This window comes from Stegostoma tigrinum, chromosome 3 (genome assembly GCF_030684315.1).
Source record: "Stegostoma tigrinum isolate sSteTig4 chromosome 3, sSteTig4.hap1, whole genome shotgun sequence".
Lineage (NCBI taxonomy): Eukaryota > Metazoa > Chordata > Chondrichthyes > Orectolobiformes > Stegostomatidae > Stegostoma > Stegostoma tigrinum.
In genome coordinates this window covers 135643655-135666154 of record NC_081356.1, presented here as the reverse complement: position 1 = coordinate 135666154, position 22500 = coordinate 135643655, and the positions used below count along the sequence as shown (strand labels likewise).

The 22500-nt window shown below is 56.6% G+C and overlaps 1 protein-coding gene across 1 annotated transcript in view; it reads left to right on the top strand.

Annotated features, from left to right (window-relative positions):
• Window positions 1-8775: 8775 nt before the first annotated feature.
• LOC125451204 (5'-AMP-activated protein kinase catalytic subunit alpha-1-like) overlaps window positions 8776-22500 on the top strand; it is a 21951-nt gene continuing 8226 nt past the window's right edge. Inside the window, exons 1-7 of the mRNA XM_059645019.1 lie at window positions 8776-8886; window positions 9543-9684; window positions 13617-13710; window positions 14565-14709; window positions 15303-15390; window positions 16564-16788; window positions 22256-22500. The exon at window positions 22256-22500 is cut by the window's right edge and continues 284 nt beyond it. Of these exons, the coding sequence (XP_059501002.1) occupies window positions 8781-8886; window positions 9543-9684; window positions 13617-13710; window positions 14565-14709; window positions 15303-15390; window positions 16564-16788; window positions 22256-22500 (1045 nt within the window). The 5' untranslated portion in view covers window positions 8776-8780. The remainder of the gene's footprint in view (window positions 8887-9542; window positions 9685-13616; window positions 13711-14564; window positions 14710-15302; window positions 15391-16563; window positions 16789-22255) is intronic.

Sequence of the window (22500 nt, the reverse complement as noted above, 5' to 3'; positions counted from 1 at the left end):
AGGGGATGTGTGTGTGGGGGGGATGGGGGGTGTGTGTGTGGGGGGGGGAATGTGGGTGTGTGTGTGTGTGGGGGGATGTGGGTGTGTGTGCGTGCGGGGGATGTGGGTGTGTGTGTGGGGGGGGATGGGTGTGTGTGTGGGGGATGGGTGTGTGTGTGGGGGGGATGGGGGTGTGTGTGTGGGGGGGGTGGGTGTGTGTGTGTGTGGGGGGGGGATGGGGTTGTGTGTGGGGGGATGGGGGTGTGTGTGTGTTTGGGGATGGGGGTGTGTGTGTGGGTGGGGGGATGGTGGTGTATGTGTGGGGGGGATGGGGGGTGTGGGGGGATGGGTGTGTGTGTGGGGGGGGATGGGGTGTGTGTGTGGGGGGATTGGGGTGTGTGTGTGGGGGGGGATGGGGGCGTGTGTGGGGGGGGATGGGGGCGTGTGTGGGGGGGATGGGGGTGTGTGTGTGGGGGGGGATGCGGTTGTGTGTGTGGGGGCAGATGGCTGTGTGTGTGTGGGGGGGTGGGGGTGTGTGTGGGGGGGGATGGGGTTGTGTGTGTGGGGGGGGATGGGTGTGTGTGTGTGGGGGGCATGGGGATGTGTGTGTGGGCGGGCAGGGGTGTGTGTGTGTGGGGGGCGATGGGGGTATGTGTGTGTGGGGGGATGGGGGTGTGTGTGGGGGGCATGAGGGGTGTGTGTGGGGGGTTGGGTGTGTGTGTGGGAGGGGGTGTGTGTGTGTGCGGGGGGGATGGGGTGTGTGGGGGGGTGGGTGTGTGTGTGGGGGGGATGGGGCTGTGTGTAGGGGGGGATGGGGGGGTGAGTGTGGGGGCGATGGGGGTGTGGGGGGGATGGGTGTGTGTGTGGGGGGGTTTGGGGTGTGAGTGTGGGGGGGATGGGGGTGTGTGGGGGGGATGGGTGTGTGTGTGGGGGGGGATGGGGCTGTGTGGGGGGGCATGTGGGAGGGATGATTGAAGGATGTTGGGGGTGTGTGGGAGGGCTGTGGGGGGTGCATTTGGGGCTGTGTGAGGGGGGGTGTGGGAGGGATGTGTGAAGGGTGTTGGGGGGTGTGTGGGAGGGCTGTGGGGTGTGTGTGGGGGGGGTGTGTGGGAGGGATGTGTGAAGGGTGTTGGGGGTGTGTGGGAGGGCTGTGGGGTGTGTGTGGGGGTGTGTGTGGGAGGGATGTGGAAAGGGTGTTGGGGGTGTGTAGGAGGGCTGTGGGGTGTGTGTGGGGGGGTGTGTGGGAGGGCTGTGGGGTGTGTGTGGGGGGGTGTGTGGGAGGGATGTGTGAAGGGTGTTGGGGATGTGTAAGAGGGCTGTGGGGTGTGTGTGGGGGGGTGCGTTTGGGGCTGTGTGGGGGGGTATGTGGGAGGGATGTGTGAAGGATGTTGGGGGTGTGTGGGAGGGCTGGGGGGCGGGGTGTGTCTGTGTGGGGGGGGATGGGGGTGTGTGGGGGGGGATGGGGGTGTGTGTGTGAGGGGAATGGGGGTGTGTGTGTGGGGGGACGGGGCTGAGTGCGTGGGGGGGATGTGCGTGTGTGTGGGGGGGATGTGCGTGTGTGTGGGGGGGAAGGGGATGTGTGTGTGTGGGGGGGATGGGGATGTGTGTGTGGGGGGGGGGATGGGTGTGTGTGTGTGTGGGGGGGATGGGTGTGTGTGTGGGGGGGATCTGGGTGTGTGTGTGTGTGGGGGGGATGGGTGTGTGTGTGTGGGGGGGATGGGGGTGTGTGTGGGGGGGATCTGGGTGTGTGTGTGTGTGGGGGGGATGGGTGTGTGTGTGTGGGGGGGATGGGGGTGTGTGTGTGTGGGGGTGGGATGGGGGTGTGTGTGGGAGGGGGATTGGGTTGTGTGTGTGGGGGTGGTGTGGGTGTGTGTGGGGGGATGGGGGTGTGTTTGTGGGGGGATGGGGGTGCGTGTGTGGGGGGATGGGGTGTGTATGTGGGCGGGGATGGAGGTGTGTGTGTGGGGGGGGATGCGGGTGTGTGTGTGGGGGGGATGGGGGTGTGAGTGTATGTGGGGGGGACGGGGGTGTGTGTGTGTCTGTGTGTGTGTGTGGGGGGGCGGTGGGGTGTGTGTGGGGGGTGTGTGTTGGGGTTTGGGGATGTGTGTCGAGTGGGATGGGGGTGAGTGTGTGGGGGGAATGGGGCTGTGTGTGGGGAGGGATGGGGGTGTGTGTAGTGGGGGATGGGGGTGTGTGTGTGGGGGATGGGGGGGTGTGTGTGTGTGGGGGGGATGGGGCTGTGTGTGGGGAGGGATGGGGGGTGTGTAGTGGGGGATGGGGGTGTGTGTGTGGGGGATGGGGGGTGTGTGTGTGTGGGGGGGATGGGGCTGTGTGTGGGGAGGGATGGGGGGGTGTGTAGTGGGGGATGGGGGTGTGTGTGTGGGGGATGGGGGGTGTGTGTGTGTGTGTGGGGGATGGGGCTGTGTGTGGGGAGGGATGGGGGGGTGTGTAGTGGGGGATGGGGGTGTGTGTGTGGGGGATGGGGTGTGTGTGTGTGTGGGGGGGATGGGGCTGTGTGTGGGGAGGGATGGGGGGTGTGTCGGGGGGATGGGGGTGTGTGGGGGGGAATGGGGGTGTGTGTGTGGGGGATGGGGTGTGTGTGTGTGGGGGATGGGGGTGTGTGTGGGGGGGGAGTGGGTGTGTGTGTGTGTGTGGGGGGATGGGGGTGTGTTTGTGGGGGGATGGGGGTGCGTGTGTGGGGCGATGGGGGTGCGTGTGTGGGGGGATGGGGTGTGTATGTGGGGGGGGATGGGGGTGTGTGTGTGGGGGGGGATGCGGGTGTGTGTGTGGGGGGGATGGGGGTGTGAGTGTATGTGGGGGGGACGGGGGTGTGTGTGTGGGGGGATGGGGTGTGTGTGGGGATGGGGGTGTGTTTGTGGGGGAATGGGGGTGCGTGTGTGGGGGGATGGGGTGTGTATGTGGGCGGGGATGGAGGTGTGTGTGTGGGGGGGGATGGGGGTGTGAGTGTATGTGGGGGGACGGGGGTGTGTGTGTGTCTGTGTGTGTGTGTGGGGGGGCGGTGGGGTGTGTGTGGGGGGTGTGTGTTGGGGTTTGGGGATGTGTGTCGAGTGGGATGGGGGTGAGTGTGTGGGGGGGATGGGGCTGTGTGTGGGGAGGGATGGGGTGTGTGTAGTGGGGGATGGGGGTTGTGTGTGTGTGGGGGGGATGGGGCTGTGTGTGGGGAGGGATGGGGGGGTGTGTAGTGGGGGATGGGGGTGTGTGTGGGGGGTGGGGGGGTGTGTGGGGGGGACGGGGGTGTGTGTGTGGGGGGACGGGGCTGAGTGCGTGGGGGGGATGTGCGTGTGTGTGGGGGGGAAGGGGATGTGTGTGTGGGGGGGGGATCTGGGTGTGTGTGTGTGGGGGGGGGGGATGGGGGGTGTGTGTGTGGGGGGGGAAGGGGATGTGTGTGCGTGGGGGGGGAAGGGGATGTGTGTGTGTGTGGGGGGGAAGGGGATGTGTGGGGGGGGGATGGGGGATGTGTGTGTGTGGGGGGGGATGGGGATGTGTGTGTGGGGGGGGATCTGGGTGTGTGTGTGTGGGGGGGGATGGGGGGTGTGTGTGTGGGGGGGGATGGGGATGTGTGTGTGGGGGGGGGAAGGGGATGTGTTGGGGGGGGGGATCTGGGTGTGTGTGTGTGTGGGGGGATGGGGGTGTGTTTGTGGGGGGATGGGGGTGCGTGTGTGGGGGGATGGGGGTGCGTGTGTGGGGGGATGGGGTGTGTATGTGGGGGGGGATGGGGGTGTGTGTGTGGGGGGGGATGCGGGTGTGTGTGTGGGGGGAATGGGGGTGTGAGTGTATGTGGGGGGGACGGGGGTGTGTGTGTGGGGGGATGGGGTGTGTGTGGGTGTGTGTGGGGATGGGGGTGTGTTTGTGGGGGAATGGGGGTGCGTGTGTGGGGGGATGGGGTGTGTTTGTGGGGGTATGGGGGTGCGTGTGTGGGGGGATGGGGTGTGTATGTGGGCGGGGATGGAGGTGTGTGTGTGGGGGGGGATGGGGGTGTGAGTGTATGTGGGGGGACGGGGGTGTGTGTGTGTCTGTGTGTGTGTGTGGGGGGGCGGTGGGGTGTGTGTGGGGGGTGTGTGTTGGGGTTTGGGGATGTGTGTCGAGTGGGATGGGGGTGAGTGTGTGGGGGGGATGGGGCTGTGTGTGGGGAGGGATGGGGTGTGTGTAGTGGGGGATGGGGGTTGTGTGTGTGTGGGGGGGATGGGGCTGTGTGTGGGGAGGGATGGGGGGGGGTGTGTAGTGGGGGATGGGGGTGTGTGTGGGGGGTGGGGGGGTGTGTGGGGGTGTGTGGGGGGGACGGGGGTGTGTGTGTGGGGGGACGGGGCTGAGTGCGTGGGGGGGATGTGCGTGTGTGTGGGGGGGAAGGGGATGTGTGTGTGGGGGGGGGATCTGGGTGTGTGTGTGGGGGGGGGATGGGGGGTGTGTGTGTGGGGGGGGAAGGGGATGTGTGTGTGTGGGGGGGGAAGGGGATGTGTGTGTGTGTGGGGGGGAAGGGGATGTGTGGGGGGGGGATGGGGGATGGGGGATGTGTGTGTGGGGGGACGGGGCTGAGTGCCTGGGGGGGATGTGCGTGTGTGTGGGGGGGATGTGCGTGTGTGTGGGGGGGAAGGGGATGTGTGTGTGGGGGGGGAAGGGGATGTGTGTGTGTGGGGGGGATGGGGATGTGTGTGTGGGGGGGGGATGGGTGTGTGTGTGGGGGGGATCTGGGTGTGTGTGTGTGTGGGGGGGATGGGTGTGTGTGTGTGGGGGGGATGGGGGTGTGTGTGTGTGGGGGTGGGATGGGGGTGTGTGTGGGAGGGGGATGGGGGTGTGTGTGTGGGGGTGGTGTGTGGGTGTGTGTGTGTGTGGGGGGGATGGGGGTGTGTTTGTGGGGGGATGGGGGTGCGTGTGTGGGGGGATGGGGTGTGTATGTGGGCGGGGATGGAGGTGTGTGTGTGGGGGGGGATGCGGGCGTGTATGTGGGGGGGATGGGGGTGTGAGTGTATGTGGGGGGGACGGGGGTGTGTGTGTGGGGGGATGGGGTGTGTGTGGGTGTGTGTGGGGATGGGGGTGTGTTTGTGGGGGAATGGGGGTGCGTGTGTGGGGGGATGGGGGTGTGTTTGTGGGGGTATGGGGGTGCGTGTGTGGGGGGATGGGGTGTGTATGTGGGCGGGGATGGAGGGTGTGTGTGTGGGGGGGGATGGGGGTGTGAGTGTATGTGGGGGGACGGGGGTGTGTGTGTGTCTGTGTGTGTGTGTGGGGGGGGCGGTGGGGTGTGTGTGGGGGGTGTGTGTTGGGGGTTTGGGGATGTGTGTCGAGTGGGATGGGGGTGAGTGTGTGGGGGGGATGGGGCTGTGTGTGGGGAGGGATGGGGTGTGTGTAGTGGGGGATGGGGGTTGTGTGTGTGTGGGGGGGATGGGGCTGTGTGTGGGGAGGGATGGGGGGGTGTGTAGTGGGGGATGGGGGTGTGTGTGGGGGGTGGGGGGGTGTGTGGGGGTGTGTGGGGGGGACGGGGGTGTGTGTGTGGGGGGACGGGGCTGAGTGCGTGGGGGGGATGTGCGTGTGTGTGGGGGGGAAGGGGATGTGTGTGTGGGGGGGGGATCTGGGTGTGTGTGTGGGGGGGGGATGGGGGGTGTGTGTGTGGGGGGGGAAGGGGATGTGTGTGTGTGGGGGGGAAGGGGATGTGTGTGTGTGTGGGGGGGAAGGGGATGTGTGGGGGGGGGATGGGGGATGGGGGATGTGTGTGTGGGGGGACGGGGCTGAGTGCCTGGGGGGGATGTGCGTGTGTGTGGGGGGATGTGCGTGTGTGTGGGGGGGAAGGGGATGTGTGTGTGGGGGGGGAAGGGGATGTGTGTGTGTGGGGGGGATGGGGATGTGTGTGTGGGGGGGGGATGGGTGTGTGTGTGGGGGGATCTGGGTGTGTGTGTGTGTGGGGGGGATGGGTGTGTGTGTGTGGGGGGGATGGGGGTGTGTGTGTGTGGGGGTGGGATGGGGGTGTGTGTGGGAGGGGGATGGGGGTGTGTGTGTGGGGGTGGTGTGGGTGTGTGTGTGTGTGGGGGGGATGGGGGTGTGTTTGTGGGGGATGGGGGTGCGTGTGTGGGGGGATGGGGTGTGTATGTGGGCGGGGATGGAGGTGTGTGTGTGGGGGGGGATGCGGGCGTGTATGTGGGGGGGGATGGGGGTGTGAGTGTATGTGGGGGGGACGGGGGTGTGTGTGTGTCTGTGTGTGTGTGGGGGGGCGGTGGGGTGTGTGTGGGGGGTGTGTGTTGGGGTTTGGGATGTGTGTCGAGTGGGATGGGGGTGAGTGTGTGGGGGGGATGGGGCTGTGTGTGGGGAGGGATGGGGGTGTGTGTAGTGGGGGATGGGGTGTGTGTGGGGGATGGGGGGTGTGTGTGTGTGGGGGGGATGGGGCTGTGTGTGGGGAGGGATGGGGGGTGTGTAGTGGGGGATGGGGGTGTGTGTGTGGGGGATGGGGGGTGTGTGTGTGTGGGGGGGATGGGGCTGTGTGTGGGGAGGGATGGGGGGTGTGTAGTGGGGGATGGGGGTGTGTGTGTGGGGGATGGGGGGTGTGTGTGTGTGTGTGGGGGATGGGGCTGTGTGTGGGGAGGGATGGGGGGGTGTGTAGTGGGGGATGGGGGTGTGTGTGTGGGGGATGGGGTGTGTGTGTGTGTGGGGGGGATGGGGCTGTGTGTGGGGAGGGATGGGGGGTGTGTCGGGGGGATGGGGGTGTGTGGGGGGGAATGGGGGTGTGTGTGTGGGGGATGGGGTGTGTGTGTGTGGGGGATGGGGGTGTGTGTGGGGGGGGAGTGGGTGTGTGTGTGTGTGTGGGGGGATGGGGGTGTGTTTGTGGGGGGATGGGGGTGCGTGTGTGGGGGGATGGGGGTGCGTGTGTGGGGGGATGGGGTGTGTATGTGGGGGGGGATGGGTGTGTGTGTGTGGGGGGGGATGCGGGTGTGTGTGTGGGGGGGGATGGGGGTGTGAGTGTATGTGGGGGGGACGGGGGTGTGTGTGTGGGGGGATGGGGTGTGTGTGGGTGTGTGTGGGGGATGGGGGTGTGTTTGTGGGGGAATGGGGGTGCGTGTGTGGGGGGATGGGGTGTGTTTGTGGGGGTATGGGGGTGCGTGTGTGGGGGGATGGGGTGTGTATGTGGCGGGGATGGAGGTGTGTGTGTGGGGGGCGGGATGGGGGTGTGAGTGTGTCTGTGTGTGTGTGGGGGGGCGGTGGGGTGTGTGTGGGGGGTGTGTGTTGGGGTTTGGGGATGTGTGTCGAGTGGGATGGGGGTGAGTGTGTGGGGGGGATGGGGCTGTGTGTGGGGAGGGATGGGGTGTGTGTAGTGGGGGATGGGGGTTGTGTGTGTGTGGGGGGGGATGGGGCTGTGTGTGGGGAGGGATGGGGGGGTGTGTAGTGGGGGATGGGGGTGTGTGTGGGGGGTGGGGGGGTGTGTGGGGGGTGTGTGTGGGGGACGGGGCTGAGTGCGTGGGGGGGGATGTGCGTGTGTGTGGGGGGGAAGGGGATGTGTGTGGGGGGGGGGGATCTGGGTGTGTGTGTGGGGGGGGGATGGGGGTGTGTGTGTGGGGGGGGGATGGGGGGGTGGGGGGGGGATGGGGGGTGTGTGTGTGTGGGGGGGATGGGGGGTGTGTGTGTGGGGGGGGATGGGGGGTGTGTGTGTGGGGGGGGATGGGGGGGTGGGGGGGGGATGGGGGGTATGTGTGTGGGGGGGGATGGGGGGTGTGTGTGTGGGAGTGGATGGGGGGGTGGGGGGGGATGGGGGGTGTGTGTGTGGGGGGGGGATGGGGGGGTGGGGGGGGATGGGGTGTGTGTGTGTGGGGGGGGGATGGGGGGTGTGTGTGTGTGGGGGGGATGGGGGGTGTGTGTGTGTGGGGGGGGATGGGGGTGTGTGTGTGGGGGGGGATGGGGGTGTGTGTGTGTGGGGGGGGAGGGGGGTGTGTGTGTGTGGGGGGGGGATGGGGGGTGTGTGTGTGTGGGGGGGGAGGGGGGGTGTGTGTGTGTGGGGGGGGGATGGGGGGTGTGTGTGTGTGGGGGGGGATGGGGGGTGTGTGTGTGTGGGGGGGGGATGGGGGGTGTGTGTGTGTGGGGGGGGAGGGGGGGTGTGTGTGTGTGGGGGGGGGATGGGGGGGTGTGTGTGGGGGGGGGGGGATGGGGGGTGTGTGTGTGTGGGGGGGGGATGGGGGGTGTGTGTGTGTGGGGGGGGATGGGGGGGGTGTGTGTGGGGGGGGGGATGGGGGGGGTGTGTGTGGGGGGGGGAGGGGGGGTGTGTGTGTGTGGGGGGGGATGGGGGGGGTGTGTGTGGGGGGGGGGATGGGGGGTGTGTGTGTGTGGGGGGGGGATGGGGGGTGTGTGTGTGGGGGGGGGGATGGGGGGTGTGTGTGTGGGGGGGGGGGATGGGGGGGTGTGTGTGGGGGGGGGGATGGGGGGGTGTGTGTGGGGGGGGGGATGGGGGGGGTGGTGTGGGGGGGGGGATGGGGGGGGTGTGTGTGGGGGGGGGGATGGGGGGGTGGGGGGGGGATGGGGGGTGTGTGTGGGGGGGGGATGGGGGGGTGGGGGGGGGATGGGGGGGTGGGGGGGGGGGATGGGGGGGGGGATGGGGGGTGTGTGTGGGGGGGGGATGGGGGGGTGGGGGGGGGATGGGGGGTGTGTGTGGGGGGGGGATGGGGGGGGTGGGGGGGGGGATGGGGGGGGTGGGGGGGGGATGGGGGTAACGGTGCGTTTTGCGGTTTCGAGCTGAACAGCCCCTTCCGGGGGCGGGGTTTGCTCTGGTTTCGGCTCCGCCCCATTTCCCGCCGGTTTCCGTTTCCGGGATGATGGCGGTTGTTGGGGGTAAAGCCGAGTCCGGGGGGCGGGTGAAGATCGGGCACTACTCCCTGGGGGACACCCTCGGGGTGGGCACCTTCGGCAAGGTCAAAGGTCAGCACCCCCCCCCTCCCCCCCGTGCTGTCTCTGTGTCTCTCTCTGTGTCTGTGTCTCTGTCTCTCTCTGTGTCTGTGTCTCTCTGTCTGTGTCTCTCTCTGTGTCTCTGTCTGTGTCTGTGTCTGTGTCTCTGTCTGTGTCTGTGTCTCTGTCTGTGTCTGTGTCTCTCTGTGTCTGTGTCTCTCTGTGTCTGTCTCTCTCTGTCTGTGTCTCTTTCTGTGTCTCTCTCTGTGTCTGTGTCTCTCTGTGTCTGTCTCTCTCTGTCTGTGTCTCTTTCTGTGTCTCTCTCTGTGTCTCCCTTCTCCCCCCCCTCCCTTCGCTCGCTCGCTCTGTCTCCCGTCTGTCTCTCTCCCGTCCGTCTGTCTCTCTCTTCCCCCCCCCCCTCTGTGTCTGTCTCTCTCTGTCTGTCTGTCTCTGTGTCTCTCTCTCTCTCTCTCTCTCTCTCTGTGTCTCTGACTCTCTCACTCTGTTTTTCTCTCTCTCTCTCTCTCTCTCTCTCTCTCTCTCTCTCTCTGTCTCTCTCTCTGTGTCTCTGACTCTCTCACTCTGTTTTTCTCTCTCTCTCTCTCTCTCTCTCTCTCTCTCTCTCTGTCTCTCTCTCTGTGTCTCTGACTCTCTCTCACTCTCTCTCTCTCTCTCTCTCTCCCTCTCAGTCGGGATGCATGAACTAACGCAGCACAAGGTTGCAGTGAAGATCCTGAATCGCCAGAAGATCCGCAGCCTTGATGTTGTTGGCAAGATCCGCCGTGAGATCCAGAACCTCAAACTGTTCCGGCACCCACACATCATCAAGCTGTAAGTGGGGTGGGCCCGGGACAGGCTGCACGGAGCTGGGGGTTCCTGGGGCCTTGCTACTGAGGAAGCTGCTAGCTTCAGCCCCCTCACCCAACCTCTTCCCTCCCTCCTGGCACCATTTCTACCAGCAGTCTGGTCAGCCAACAACATTTTCCATCCATCACCTCCAACCCGAGGCTCCTGCAGACCTCCACGTGTACATCGAGCGTGCACCACAAGATGGAGCAGAGATTATTGTCATTTCTTTGTCAGTCACATGGACGTTATGCATGTCATCGCCCTTCAGCAGGTTGGACAGAACATCAGGTCACCTCACCCAGAGATATCAGATAAGTGCAGAAATCTCGAGGCCCAGAGTTAAAATCACACCAGTCATGATCTTATTGAATGCAGTGCAGGTTCAGTGAGCTGAGTGGCCTACCCTTTGTGAGCTGGAACACCAGGAACAGAAATATTGTGAAAGGCTGTAGTCATTATTGTGATATTCCTGCCTTGTCCACAAGTTACTAACCTGCCTGTCAGGAGCTCACTCCTTTAACTCAGGGCAGCAGCCGAAGGAGTTGAGACTGTAGCGCGCTCCCTGGTCGAGGTGGTGCACAGGGGAGAAGAGATGCTGCTCCAGCGCAGCTACAGTTCCCAGGCTGTCATTGCGTGCCCAGCAAGATGTGATCACTCCCACTGTCATAAGCAGCCTTGGTATTTCTGCTGTGTGCTCGTGGATCGAGAGCTCATAACTGGTGACCACTGCTTTGTGTGATGTGCTGCATGAAAACACAGCTGCAGTGATCTCTCCAGGCTACAGCCCAAGTCAGCAGGATGGAGAACCTGAGCTTCTCTGGCATTAGGGACCGACTCTTAGCATTTTACTTTTTCATCTGTAGAATGTGGGTGTTTCTGGCTGGGCCCAGCATCTCTTGCCCCATCCCTAGTTGCCTCTTGAGAAGGTGGGGTTGAGCTGCCTTCTTGAACCTCTGCAGTCCGTGTGCTGTGGGTTGACCCACAATGCCCTTAGGGAGGGAATTCCAGGATTTTGACCCAGCGACACTGAAGGAACGGGGATATGTTTCCAAGTCAGGATGGTGAGTTGTTCGGAGGGGAACTGGCAGGGGGTGGTTTTCCCATGTATCTGCTGCCCTTGTCCTTCTAGATGGAAGTGGTCATCGGTTTGGGAGGTGCTGCCTGAGGGTCTTTGATGAATCTCTGCAGTGCATCTTGTAGATAGTACATACTGCTGTTACTGAGTCGGTGGTGGGGGGAGTGGATCCTTGTTGATGTGGTGCCAATCAAGAGGCTGCTTTGTCCTGGATGGTGTCGAGCTTCTTGAGTGTTGTTGGGGCTGTACCCATCCAGACAAGTGGGGAGTATCCCATCACACTCCTGACTTGTGCCTTGTAGATGGTGGGACAGGATTTGGGGAGTCAGGAGGGGAGTTACTCACCGCAGTATTCCCAGCTTCTGGCCTGCTCTTGTTGCCACAGGATGTGAATAGTAGGTGTGGTATTCACGGGGGAATTGTTGGGGATGCAGGTGGTGTAAGAAATGGGACGAAGACACTGGTCGATGTGGTCTATTGGTGCCACATGGTAATTTTTTAAAATTTCAATTTGATGCTATTGTTAACTTCCATGGTTAGGTTTACAAACCGAAAAATGACCAAACAAAAATGAAAGAATAGGAAAACGTTGAGGATAAACTTGCAAGTAGTATCTGGACAGACTGCAAGAGCTTCTTCGAATATATAAAAAGGAAGGGAGAAGCCAGAGTGAACATAGGCCCCTTAGAGAATGGGGCTGGGGAAATAATAATGGGGAATGAGGGAATGGCAGAGGAATTGAATAAACACTTTGTGTCAGTGTGCATCGCGGAAGGCACTAACAATATCCCAAAATTACTAAGTAATCAAGGGACAAGGGAGGAGAAGAAATAGGTACAGCAGCCGTTGTTAACGCAAATGTGCTTGGGGCTAAGGACCAATAATGGGATACATCCTCGGATATTAAAGGAAGTAGCTACAGAGCTAATGGTTGCATCCAGTCATCCTTAAATTCTGGAAAACTATCAATTTAACACCTGTATTTAAAAAGGAAAGGAGATCAAAAACAAGTGACAACAGGCCGCTTAGCTTACCGTCTGTTATTGGGACAATGTTGGAGTCTCTTCTAAAGATTGTAATAACACAGCATTGAGAAATACGTCCTCTGATAAAGCAGGGTCAGTATGGGCTCATGAAGGAGTAATCATGCCTGAGACGTTTACTCGAATTCTTTGAAGAGGTAACAAGCTGGATAGATAAAGGGGGAGCAGGGGATGTAATATATTTGGATCTTCAGAAGGTGTTTGATTAGATGCCAGAGGTGAGGCAATTTAATAAGAACCGATGGTGTTGGGGCAATGAATTAGTGTGGATAGAGGACTGGCTAACCAATAGAAAACAGAGGGTTAGGATAAAGGGGGCATTTACAGGATGGGAACCTGTAACTAGTGGAATGCCACTGGGATCTGTGCTGGGGCCACAGTTATTTACAATTTTATATGAATGACTTGGATGAGGAGGGTGGATGGACTGTAGCCTAGTTTATAGAGACATAAAAATAGATGGGAAGGCAAGTGGTGAGGATGACACAGAGTCTGCAGAGGGATAGAGACGGGTTGAGTGAGAGGGCAAAATCTTGGAAAGTAGAGTATAAAATGGGGAAATGTAAGATATACGCCTTGACAGGAAGCATAGAGGAGATGGATATATTTAAATGGAGAAAGACTTGCAGAAAGCTGCAGAACAGAGGGATTTCAGAGTCCGTGCGCATACCGGCCAAAAGCCAGCATCCACCTTCAGCATTAAAATAGGGATGTTTTTATAAAACTATAGAAAGCACTAGACAGACCACAGCTGGAATACTGTGAACAGTTTTGGGTCCCATATGGAAGGAAAGATATACTGCCACTAGAGTCAGCCCAGAGAAAGTTAATTTGGCTGATCCCAGGGATGGAGGGACTATCTTATGAGGAGAGGCCCAGTAAGTTGGGTCTGTACTCATTGGAAGTTTAGAAGAGTGAGAAATGACCTTATTGAACCATACAACATTCTGAGGGGACTTTGCAGGGGAGATGTATTTTGGGCGAAACAAGGACCAGAGGAGCATCATCTCAGAGTAAGGGGTCACCCGTTTAAAGCAAACATGACAAATTTCTTCTCTCGGGGGAGGGGGAATGAATCTGTGGAATTTGTCACCACACTGAGGACTGTCCAGGCTGGGTTATTAAGTATATTCAAGGCTGGAGGAGAGACTTTTAATCGGGAAGGGAATCAAGGGTTATGGGGGAAAAGGCAGAACGTGGAGTTGAGGATTATCAGATCAGCTATGATCTCCTTGAATGGTGGAGCAGACTGGATGGGCTGAATGGCCTAATTCTGCCTCTATATCATGTGGTTTCAGGGAGCCAAACTGTTTATGGAAAGGTTTTGTACAAGCGGAAGAGGCTGCTGGTGAGAGGTGATGAGCAAACTAACTGTTGACCTTGTCCCCCTGACATCTCATCACCTGGAGATACAGTCTATAAAAGAGCACCGTTGTTCCATCGAACCTGCTCCAGCACTCAACACAGGTGAGCTTGGGCTTCACCTGCATCAGCCCACGCCTTTCCCACATCCCTTAGTTCATGGGAGACTGAAAACCTTTCTGTCCCCACTGTAAATATATTTAACAGTGGAGCCTCTGGGGCAGAGAATTCCAAAGGTGCATCACCCTCTGGAAGAAGACATTTCTCCACGTCTCAGTCCAAAATGACTGACCCCTGACCCAGTGTTCTATAAACCCTTTCTCAGGTTCTGTTCTGTAAAGCCTTTTCAGAATCTGATATGTTTTGTAGGTATCACTGACTTGTTGGGAAGTTTAGAATGGGCTCATTGACCTGCTGACCTTTGCCTCTCTCAGGTACCAGGTGATCAGTACTCCTACAGATATATTCATGGTGATGGAATATGTGTCGGGTGGGGAGCTGTTTGACTACATCTGTAAGAACGGGAAGGTAAGGATATCATCCGAGCCTCAGCAGGGGGAGTATACACAGAGACTGTGGGGCCTGGGGAGTTGCTCTGGGAGGGGGGGGGGGGAAGTATACACGGAGACTGTGGGGCCTGGGAAGTTGCTCTGGGAGGGGGGCAGTATACACTGAGACTGTGTGGGGCCTGGGGAGTTGCTCTGGGAGGGGGGGAAGTATACACGGAGACTGTGGGGCCTGGGGAGTTCACCCTGGGAGGGGGGTGGGTGCGGGGAGTATACACAGACTGTGGGTCCTGGGGAGTTGACCTGGGAGGGGGAGTATACACAGAGACTGTAGTGCCTGGGGGTGGGGGGGGAGGTTGACCCTGGGAGGGGGGGAGTATACACAGAGACTGTGGTGCCTGGGGGTGGGGGTGGGGGGTTGACCCTGAGAGGGGGGAGTATACGCAGAGACTGTGGTGCCTGGGGGGTTGCCCTCTGACAGAGTGGCTACTGACCCCCTAAAAAAGGGCCACTCAACCTGAAACATTATCACTGCTTTCTCTACACAGATGCTGCCAGACCTACTGAGATTTATCAGCCATTTTGGCTTTGGTTGCTGATTTCCAGCATCTGCAGCTCTTTGGATTTTGTTTTGTCTCTTAGGCACTGTGCAGTTTTCCTGGTTGGATGGTGTGTCTGCTTGGGTTAAGCGATGTTCTCCATGGCCAAACTGCTGGCTTTGAGCGGTGCTGACCCTTTGAAGACCTGCGTGTTAGCTGAGGGAGGGCTGGTGTTTTGGGGTACAGTGGTTCTCGGGGTTAGGGGGAAGGGGACGTGAGGTTTGGGGGAAAGTTGGTGATGAGGATGTTAATAGTGGCTTGTGCTGGTTCTCTACAGCTCGATGAGAAGGAGAGTAGGCGCCTCTTTCAGCAGATCATCTCGGCAGTGGATTACTGTCACCGACACATGGTCGTACACAGGGACCTGAAGCCAGAGAACGTGCTGCTCGATGCCCAGATGAATGCCAAAATCGCTGACTTTGGTAAGCAGCCCCGTAATGACCGAACCTTTGCGTTTCTAGCTCATCATAACTCCTGCTGAGAGCACCCCCTTCCCTGTCCCTGCCCCTCAGAAGGGCAAAAGGCTGGGCCCTGGCTCTGGGTGAACGGTTAATTAGCAGTGACAGTCTGAGGCAGAAAGCTCAGCCTGGAGGCTGCTGCGATACCCGGGAGGCACTGCACTGTTTTTCCGATTGGAATTGGGCTGTCAGTTCTCTGAAACCAACCTCCTGTTGATACATTATACAAGGGTGTCCTGTTCAGCAGCAGTCCCTGAATCCACATCTGGATTTTACACATCACCTGGTCATTATCCATATTGCTGTACGTGGGATCTTGCTGTGCTCCTCACTAATGCCCTTTGATTTCACATAGTGCAGTTTGGAATTCAGCCTCAGGAAGAGACTGAGTAGAACTGCTGTCAAACAGTGAAGCTGTGTGTAAGAAATGGGAGTTTTACGACAGGTACAGGCTGGTCACTGCCTCCCTAATGCCTGTTGCTGAGCTGTGTTCTCTCACTGTGCTGTTACAGTGTGACCTGTGCTAACCAGTTGCCCCTTTTTACCTCTCTGACCAGGTCTCTCGAACATGATGTCAGATGGAGAGTTCCTGCGCACGAGCTGCGGCTCCCCCAACTATGCTGCCCCCGAGGTCATTTCTGGAAGGTACTGATAGCACCCTGTGCAAACTGTGTTCATACTCTCCTCTAAACCCCTCACCCACCCCAGGCTATAGCACAAAGACCCTCCTCGGCAACCCAAGTCAGTCACTGTTCACCATCCACATTACGTGGCGACGTCCCCTGGGTGATTCTCAGCTGTGTGTGTGTGTGAGTGAGAGAGAGGGAGCGAGTGAGCACGTGCGCTGCCACTCACTCATGCCCGCGCTCCATCACCCGCTCACACTCCTGTGCGCTGTCACTGGTGCACACTTGCTCTCACAGACCTGTGTAGGGCATAATTGTGTGTGAGTGAGAGAGAGCATCTGAGCACGTGTACACAGGCACACACAGGTCTGTGTGAGCGCATATCGCTTTCTTTCATTCACGGGATCACAGGATGAAGGGTGTCACTGGCTGGGCAGCATGTATTGCCTGTCCCTGATTGCCCAGAGGGCAGTTAAGGGTCAACCACATTGCTGAGCGTCTGGAGTCACGTGGTGAGGATGGTAGTTCCCTTCCCTAAAGAACTAGATGGTATTTGCCAACAACCAGCAATGGATTTGTGATCATCGTTAGATTCTTAATTCCAGATATTTTAATGAATTCAAATTCCACCATTGTTGTGGCAGGATTCAAACCCAGGTCTCCAGAACCTTACCCCGGTCTCTGGATTATTAGTTCAGCGATAATACCACTAGACCATCCCCTTCACGTGTGCGCGCTCATTGTGTGAGCGAATGTCTGTGTTGTGAAGGGTGCTGAGTGGATTTGTGTTTGTAAATGGGGACCAGCCATGTGTCCATACAGGTGAAGGCCTGACTCTGAAAAAATCACCTGTAACGAGTGTCATGCTGTTTGGAAGGTGTGAAGTCCCAGCAGGCTGTGAATCTTTGAATTCTCTTCTGAGCGTGTGGATGTTCTGACATTGAGGCAGGGAGGGTTCTGGATGTGGGAGGATGTGGCTTATGGTTGTGAATGTAGGCTGGGTTCAGGATGGAGGATCAGCGCTGCTTTAGAAGATGGTGGGGTGGGTAGTTTCTCCTGTCACGGTTTCCGGACATGATGATCCAGGAAATGCATGCGGCCCATGTGTGTATGGCCTAGGTGAACGCGGGGTGGGGTGGTGCTGAGTAACTGACAGTGCCATGTGAGCTGTGTGTGTTATCTCTCTCTCCAGGCTATATGCTGGGCCTGAAGTGGATATCTGGAGCTGTGGGGTAATCCTCTATGCCCTATTGTGTGGTACCCTCCCGTTTGATGATGATCACGTCCCCATGCTCTTCAAGAAGATCTGTGATGGTATCTTTTACACACCGCAGTACCTCAACCCATCCGTCATTGGCCTCCTCAAACACATGCTGCAGGTCGACCCCATGAAGCGGACCACCATTAAGGACATCCGGTTAGTGTGCAGCTGGCTGGGTCAATGTGCTTTTAGCTGCAGGCTGCGTGCCTTCTCTCTTTGACACAGCCTCCACACTGCAGGGATTCACCTTCAGGGAGCTCTGCTCTGTAGCCCTCTCCCCAAAGTAACACTGCATTCTCAGAACTGCCAGTGCCAAACGATTGTAGATGTGTAGCCCAGCCCACAGGAGTGGGGCATTCAGCCCATCAAGCCTGCTCCACTATTCTTTGTGATCAAACACTAATCCATCCCTCTTACCCAAATCCCTCAATTATCTGAGAGACGCTCAATCTCTCTCTCCCTGCTGTAAACACACACTCAAATCCTGACTTGTTCAGACTGAGGCTTTTCTACCTGTTTGCAAGAACACTGGAATCCTGAACTGCAGGTATGGAAGCCAAATAGAAATCTTCACTGGGGAGATAACTCTGAGACTAACAAACAAACCTAGGTGAAATATCATTGGGCGGCAGTAATGTGGTGGTAATGTCACTGGCCTTCTAAATCAGAATCTAGGCTAATCATCTGGTGACTTGGGTTCAAATCTGACCAGGGACGATGGTGATTTAAACTTTAAAAAACTGTGGAGTGAGAAGTTCAATAATTGTTCAGCAATATATTTCTGATGTCATTTAGAAACTCGTTAACTGGTCTGGTCAACATGTGCCTCCAAGGTAACTTCAAAGTGGTTGATTCTTAAACACCCCTGAGTAATTAGGGATAGGTGTAATCAGTTATTCCCACATCCATGAATGAAAAGTGACTCATTATAATGTGGTGGGTGGCGTAAGGATAGCAGGAGGAGAGACCATCGGTACCTGGCCCAGGTTACTGTCATCATCCCACATGCGGACACCCTGTTGCAACGTGGACCGAAACTGAGAAACAGAACTGACTTTTGGGAGGGATAATGGGAACTGCAGATGCTGGAGAATCCAAGATAATAAAATGTGAGGCTGGATGAAGACAGCAGGCCCAGCAGCATCTCAGGAGCACAAAAGCTGACGTTTCGGGTCTAGACCCTTCATCAGAGAGGGGGATGGGGAGAGGGAACTGGAATAAATAGGGAGAGAGGAGGAGGTGGACCGAAGATGGAGAGTAAAGAAGATAGGTGGAGAGAGTGTAGGTGGGGAGGTAGGGAGGGGATAGGTCAGTCCAGGGGAGACGGACAGGTCAAGGAGGTGGGATGAGGTTAGTAGGTAGGAAGGGGAGGTGCGGCTTGGGGTGGGAGGAAGGGATGGGTGAGAGGAAGAACCGGTTAGGGAGGCAGAGACAGGTTGGACTGGTTTTGGGATGCAGTGGGTGGAGGGGAAGAGCTGGGCTGGTTGTGTGGTGCAGTGGGGGGAGGGGACGAACTGGGCTGGTTTTGGGATGCGGTGGGGGAAGGGGAGATTTTGAAGCTGGTGAAGCCCACATTGATACTATTGGGCTGCAGGGTTCCCAGGCGGAATATGAGTTGCTGTTCCTGCAACCTTCGGATGGCATCATTGTGGCACTGCAGGAGGCCCATGATGGACATGTCATCTAGAGAATGGGAGGGGGAGTGGAAATGGTTTGCGGCTGGGAGGTGCAGTTGTTTATTGCGAACTGAGCGGAGGTGTTCTGCAAAGCGGTTTTCCTCTAACCCATCCCTTCCTCCCACCCCAAGCCACACCTCCATCTCCTACCTACTAACCTCATCCCAGCTCCTTGACCTGTCCATCTTCCCCGGACTGACCTATCCCCTCCCTACCTCCCCACCTATACTCTCCTCTCCACCTATCTTCTTTTCTCTCCATCTTCGGTCTGCCTCCCCCTCTCTCCCTATTTATTCCAGAACCCTCTCCCCATCCCCCTTTTCTGATGAAGGGTCTAGGCCCGAAACGTCAGCTTTTGTGCTCCTGAGATGCTGCTTGGCCTGCTGTGTTCATCCAGCCCCACACTTTGTTCTCTTGACTTTTGGGAGGCTTTTTTAAAAAAAAAAGTTCATTGTTTGAGAACTTCAGTAGCTAGCAAATTGCTCGAATTTCCTGATATTTTTTGAGCCAATTTCTCATTTCAACAGTGTCCTTTCCAGCAGCATTACCCGTCCAGTTTCTGATCGTAAAAGCAAAAAGAGCTGGAAGTACTGAGCAACATGGTTAGAGGGAGAAACCGAGCTCATGTTTCAGGATGAATTGATCTCTCTCACCAGAGCTCCTCAATTGTAGCGAGACTTTTTACTCCTATAGAACATAGAACATTACGGCACAGTACAGGCCCTTCGGCCCTCGATGTTGTGCCGACCTGTCATACCAATCTCAAGCCCATCTAACCTACACTATTCCATGTACGTCCATATGCTTGTCCAATGACGACTTAAATGTGCCTAAAGTTGGCGAATCTACTACCATTGCAGGCAAAGGGTTCCATTCCCGTACTACTCTCTGAGTAAAGAAACTACCTCTGACATCTGTCCTATATCTTTCACCCCTCAATTTAAAGCTATGCCCCCTCGTGCTCGCCGTCACCATCCTAGGAAAAAAGCTCTCCCTATCCACCCTATCTAACCCTCTGATTATTTTATATGTTTCAATTAAGTCACCTCTCAACCTTCTCTAATGAAAACAGCCTCAAATCCCTCAGCCTTTCCTCGTAAGACCTTCCCTCCATACCAGGCAACATCCTAGTAAATCTCCTCTGCACCCTTTCCAAAGCTTCCACATCCTTCTTATAATGCGGTGACCAGAACTGTACACAATACTCCAAGTGCGGCCGCACCAGAGTTTTGGACAGTTTCACCGTAACCTCTTGGTCCCGGAACTCGATCCCTCTGTTAATAAAAGCTAAAACACTGTATGCCTTCTTAACAGCCCTGTCAACCTGGGTGGCAACTTTCAAGGATATATTCCAAACCCTTTTGATAAAGGCCAACACTGCATTTGCTTTCCTCATTAATTGTTATACCTGGGAACATCAACGTTTATAGGTTTTAACACATTATAAGAATATTCAGCTGTGCTGTTTTGACAAAGTGAATAGCCTTTTGCTTCCCCACAATCCCCACTCCATCTAACAGCCTGCCACCTGCTCACTGATCCTGTCCACATTCCTCTGCAGCACTGCCATGTAGTGACCTACCATTAGCAAACGTAGGTCCACTCTCGTGATCAGCCAGCCAACTTTTGTGTCATGTGCACATTTACTTCAAAATATCCTGTAAATCCTTTCTCCCTTTATATTTGTTGAGCTTCCCTTTAAATCATCGGCTTCCCTTCAATCACTCAGATTCAGTGTTGTTTGTTGTCGAACACCAAAATAAAGCCATGATCACTGGCAGACGTAAGTTAGTCCGAGCCCTGATAAGGCAGCCCTGCAGACCCGTTCCGAGGTCTGCGTTAGTGATGTATTTTCCAATCCCCCTGTTCAGAAACACAATTGCACACCTCTGGAGCAGCTGGGACTTGAACCCAGGCCTCCTGGTTCAAAGGTAGGGTCGATACCTCTGTGCCACAAGAGGGACTGGGGTCTGGGGTCTGCTGTCTAACAGGCTCAGGTGATGAGTTCCATCACCTTGTTACCAAGGGAACTCAATGAGCCTCACAGGGAGATTAACGAGAGATTCTTGTGAGCCTTTTGGAGTTATCCCAAGGATAGGAAAATCCTGGCATTGCTGCAGCGATAGGAATAGGACAGGGTTTCCAGTGGGGGATCTGTTAGGATGGGGAGAAGGTACAGTTTAAAATACAGGAATAGTGCCAGAAGACTGGAGGATAGCAAATGTTGTCCCCTTGTTCAAGAAGGGGAGTAGAGACAACCCTGGTAATTATAGACCAGTGAGCCTTACCTCAGTTGTGCGTAAAGTGTTGGAGAGGATTAGAAGAGATAGGATTTATAATCATCCAGAAAGGAATAATTTGATTAAGGATAGTCAACACGGTTTTGTGAAGGGAGGGTCGTGCCTCACAAACTTTGAGTTCTTTGAGAAGGTGACCAAACAGGTGGATGAGGGTAAAGTGGTTGATGTGGTGTATATGGATTTTAGTGAAGCGTTTAATAAGGTTTCTCACGGTCGGCTTTGAAGAAAATTCGGAGGCATGGTATTGAGGGTGGTTTAGTGATTTGGATCAGAAATTGGCTAGCTGTAAGAAGACAGTGGTGGTTGATGGGAAATGTTCATCCTGGAGTTCAGTTACTAGTGGTGTGCCGCAAGGATGTGTTTTGGGGCCACTGCTGTTTGTCATTTTTATAAATGACCTGGATGGGGGCATAGAAGGATGGGTTAGTAAATTTGCGGATGACACTAAAGTCGGTGGAGTTGCAGATAGTGCGGAAGAATGTTGCAGGTTACAGAGGGACATAAATAAGCTGTAGAGCTGGGCTGAGAGGTGGCAAATGGAGTTTAATGAGGAAAAGTGTGAGGTGTTTCACTTTGGAAGGAATAACAGGAATACAGAGTACTGGGCTAATGGTAAGATTCTTGGTAGTGTAGATGAGCAGAGAGATCTCGGTGTCCATGTACACAGATCCCTGAGCGTTGCCGCCCAGGTTGACAGGGCTGTTAAGAAGGCATACAGTGTTTTAGCTTCTATAAAGAGAGGGATCGAGTTCCAGAACCAAGAGGTTATGCTGCAGCTGTACAAAACTCTGGTGCGGCTGCACTTGGAGTATTGTGTACAGTTCTGGTCACTGCATTATAAGAAGGATGTGGGAGCTTTGGAAAGGGTGCAGAGGAGATTTACTAGGATGTTGCCTGGTATGGAGGGAAGGTCTTATGAGGGAAGGCTGAGGGACTTGAGGCTGTTTTCGTTAGAGAGAAGAAGGTTAACGGGTGACTTAATAGTGGCATACAAGGGAGGATTAGATAGGGTGGACAGTCAGAGCCTTTTTCCTCAGATGGTGATGGCTAGCTTGAGGGGACATAGCTTTAAATTGAGGGGTGATAGATATAGGAGAGATGTCAGGAGTAGTTTCTTCACTCAGAGTAGTAAGAGTGTGGAATGCCCTGCCTGCAACAGTAGTAGACTCGCCAAGTTTAAGGGCATTTAAATGGTTGTTGGATAAACATATGGATGATAATGGAATAGTGTAGGTTAGATGGGCTTCAGAGATAATGGGAACTGCAGATGCTGGAGAATCTGAGGTAACAAAGTGTGAGGCTGGATGAACACAGCAGGCCAAGCAGCATCTTAGGAACACAAAAGCTGACGTTTCGGGCCTTGACCCTTCATCAGAAATGTCGAGGCCTGAAATGTCAGCTTTTGCGCTCCTGAGATGCTAGATGGGCTTCAGATTGGTTTCACAGGTCGGCGCAGCATCGAGGGATGAAGGGCCTGTACTGCGCTGTAGTGTTCTGTGTTCGATGTTCCCCATTCTGTTGGAAGATCACTGACATTAGATGTTAGCACGGTTTCCCACGTGAAAGATGCTTGCTGACCTGTTGCATTTTAGCTGAGACTTCCATGCTGGTGCTCTGCTTCTGAAGGAATGCTGTCTGTCCTTTCAGAGAACACGACTGGTTTAAGCAGGATTTGCCAAAGTACTTGTTCCCGGAGGATCCTGCTTACAGTAGCAGTATGATTGATGACGAGGCTCTGAGGGAGGTGTGTGAGAAGTTTGAGTGCAGCGAGGAGGAGGTGTTGAACTGTTTGTATAGTCGGAACCACCAGGACCCGCTGGCCGTTGCCTACCACCTCATCATCGATAATCGCCGTATCATGAATGAGGCGAAGGATTTCTACCTCGCGTCCA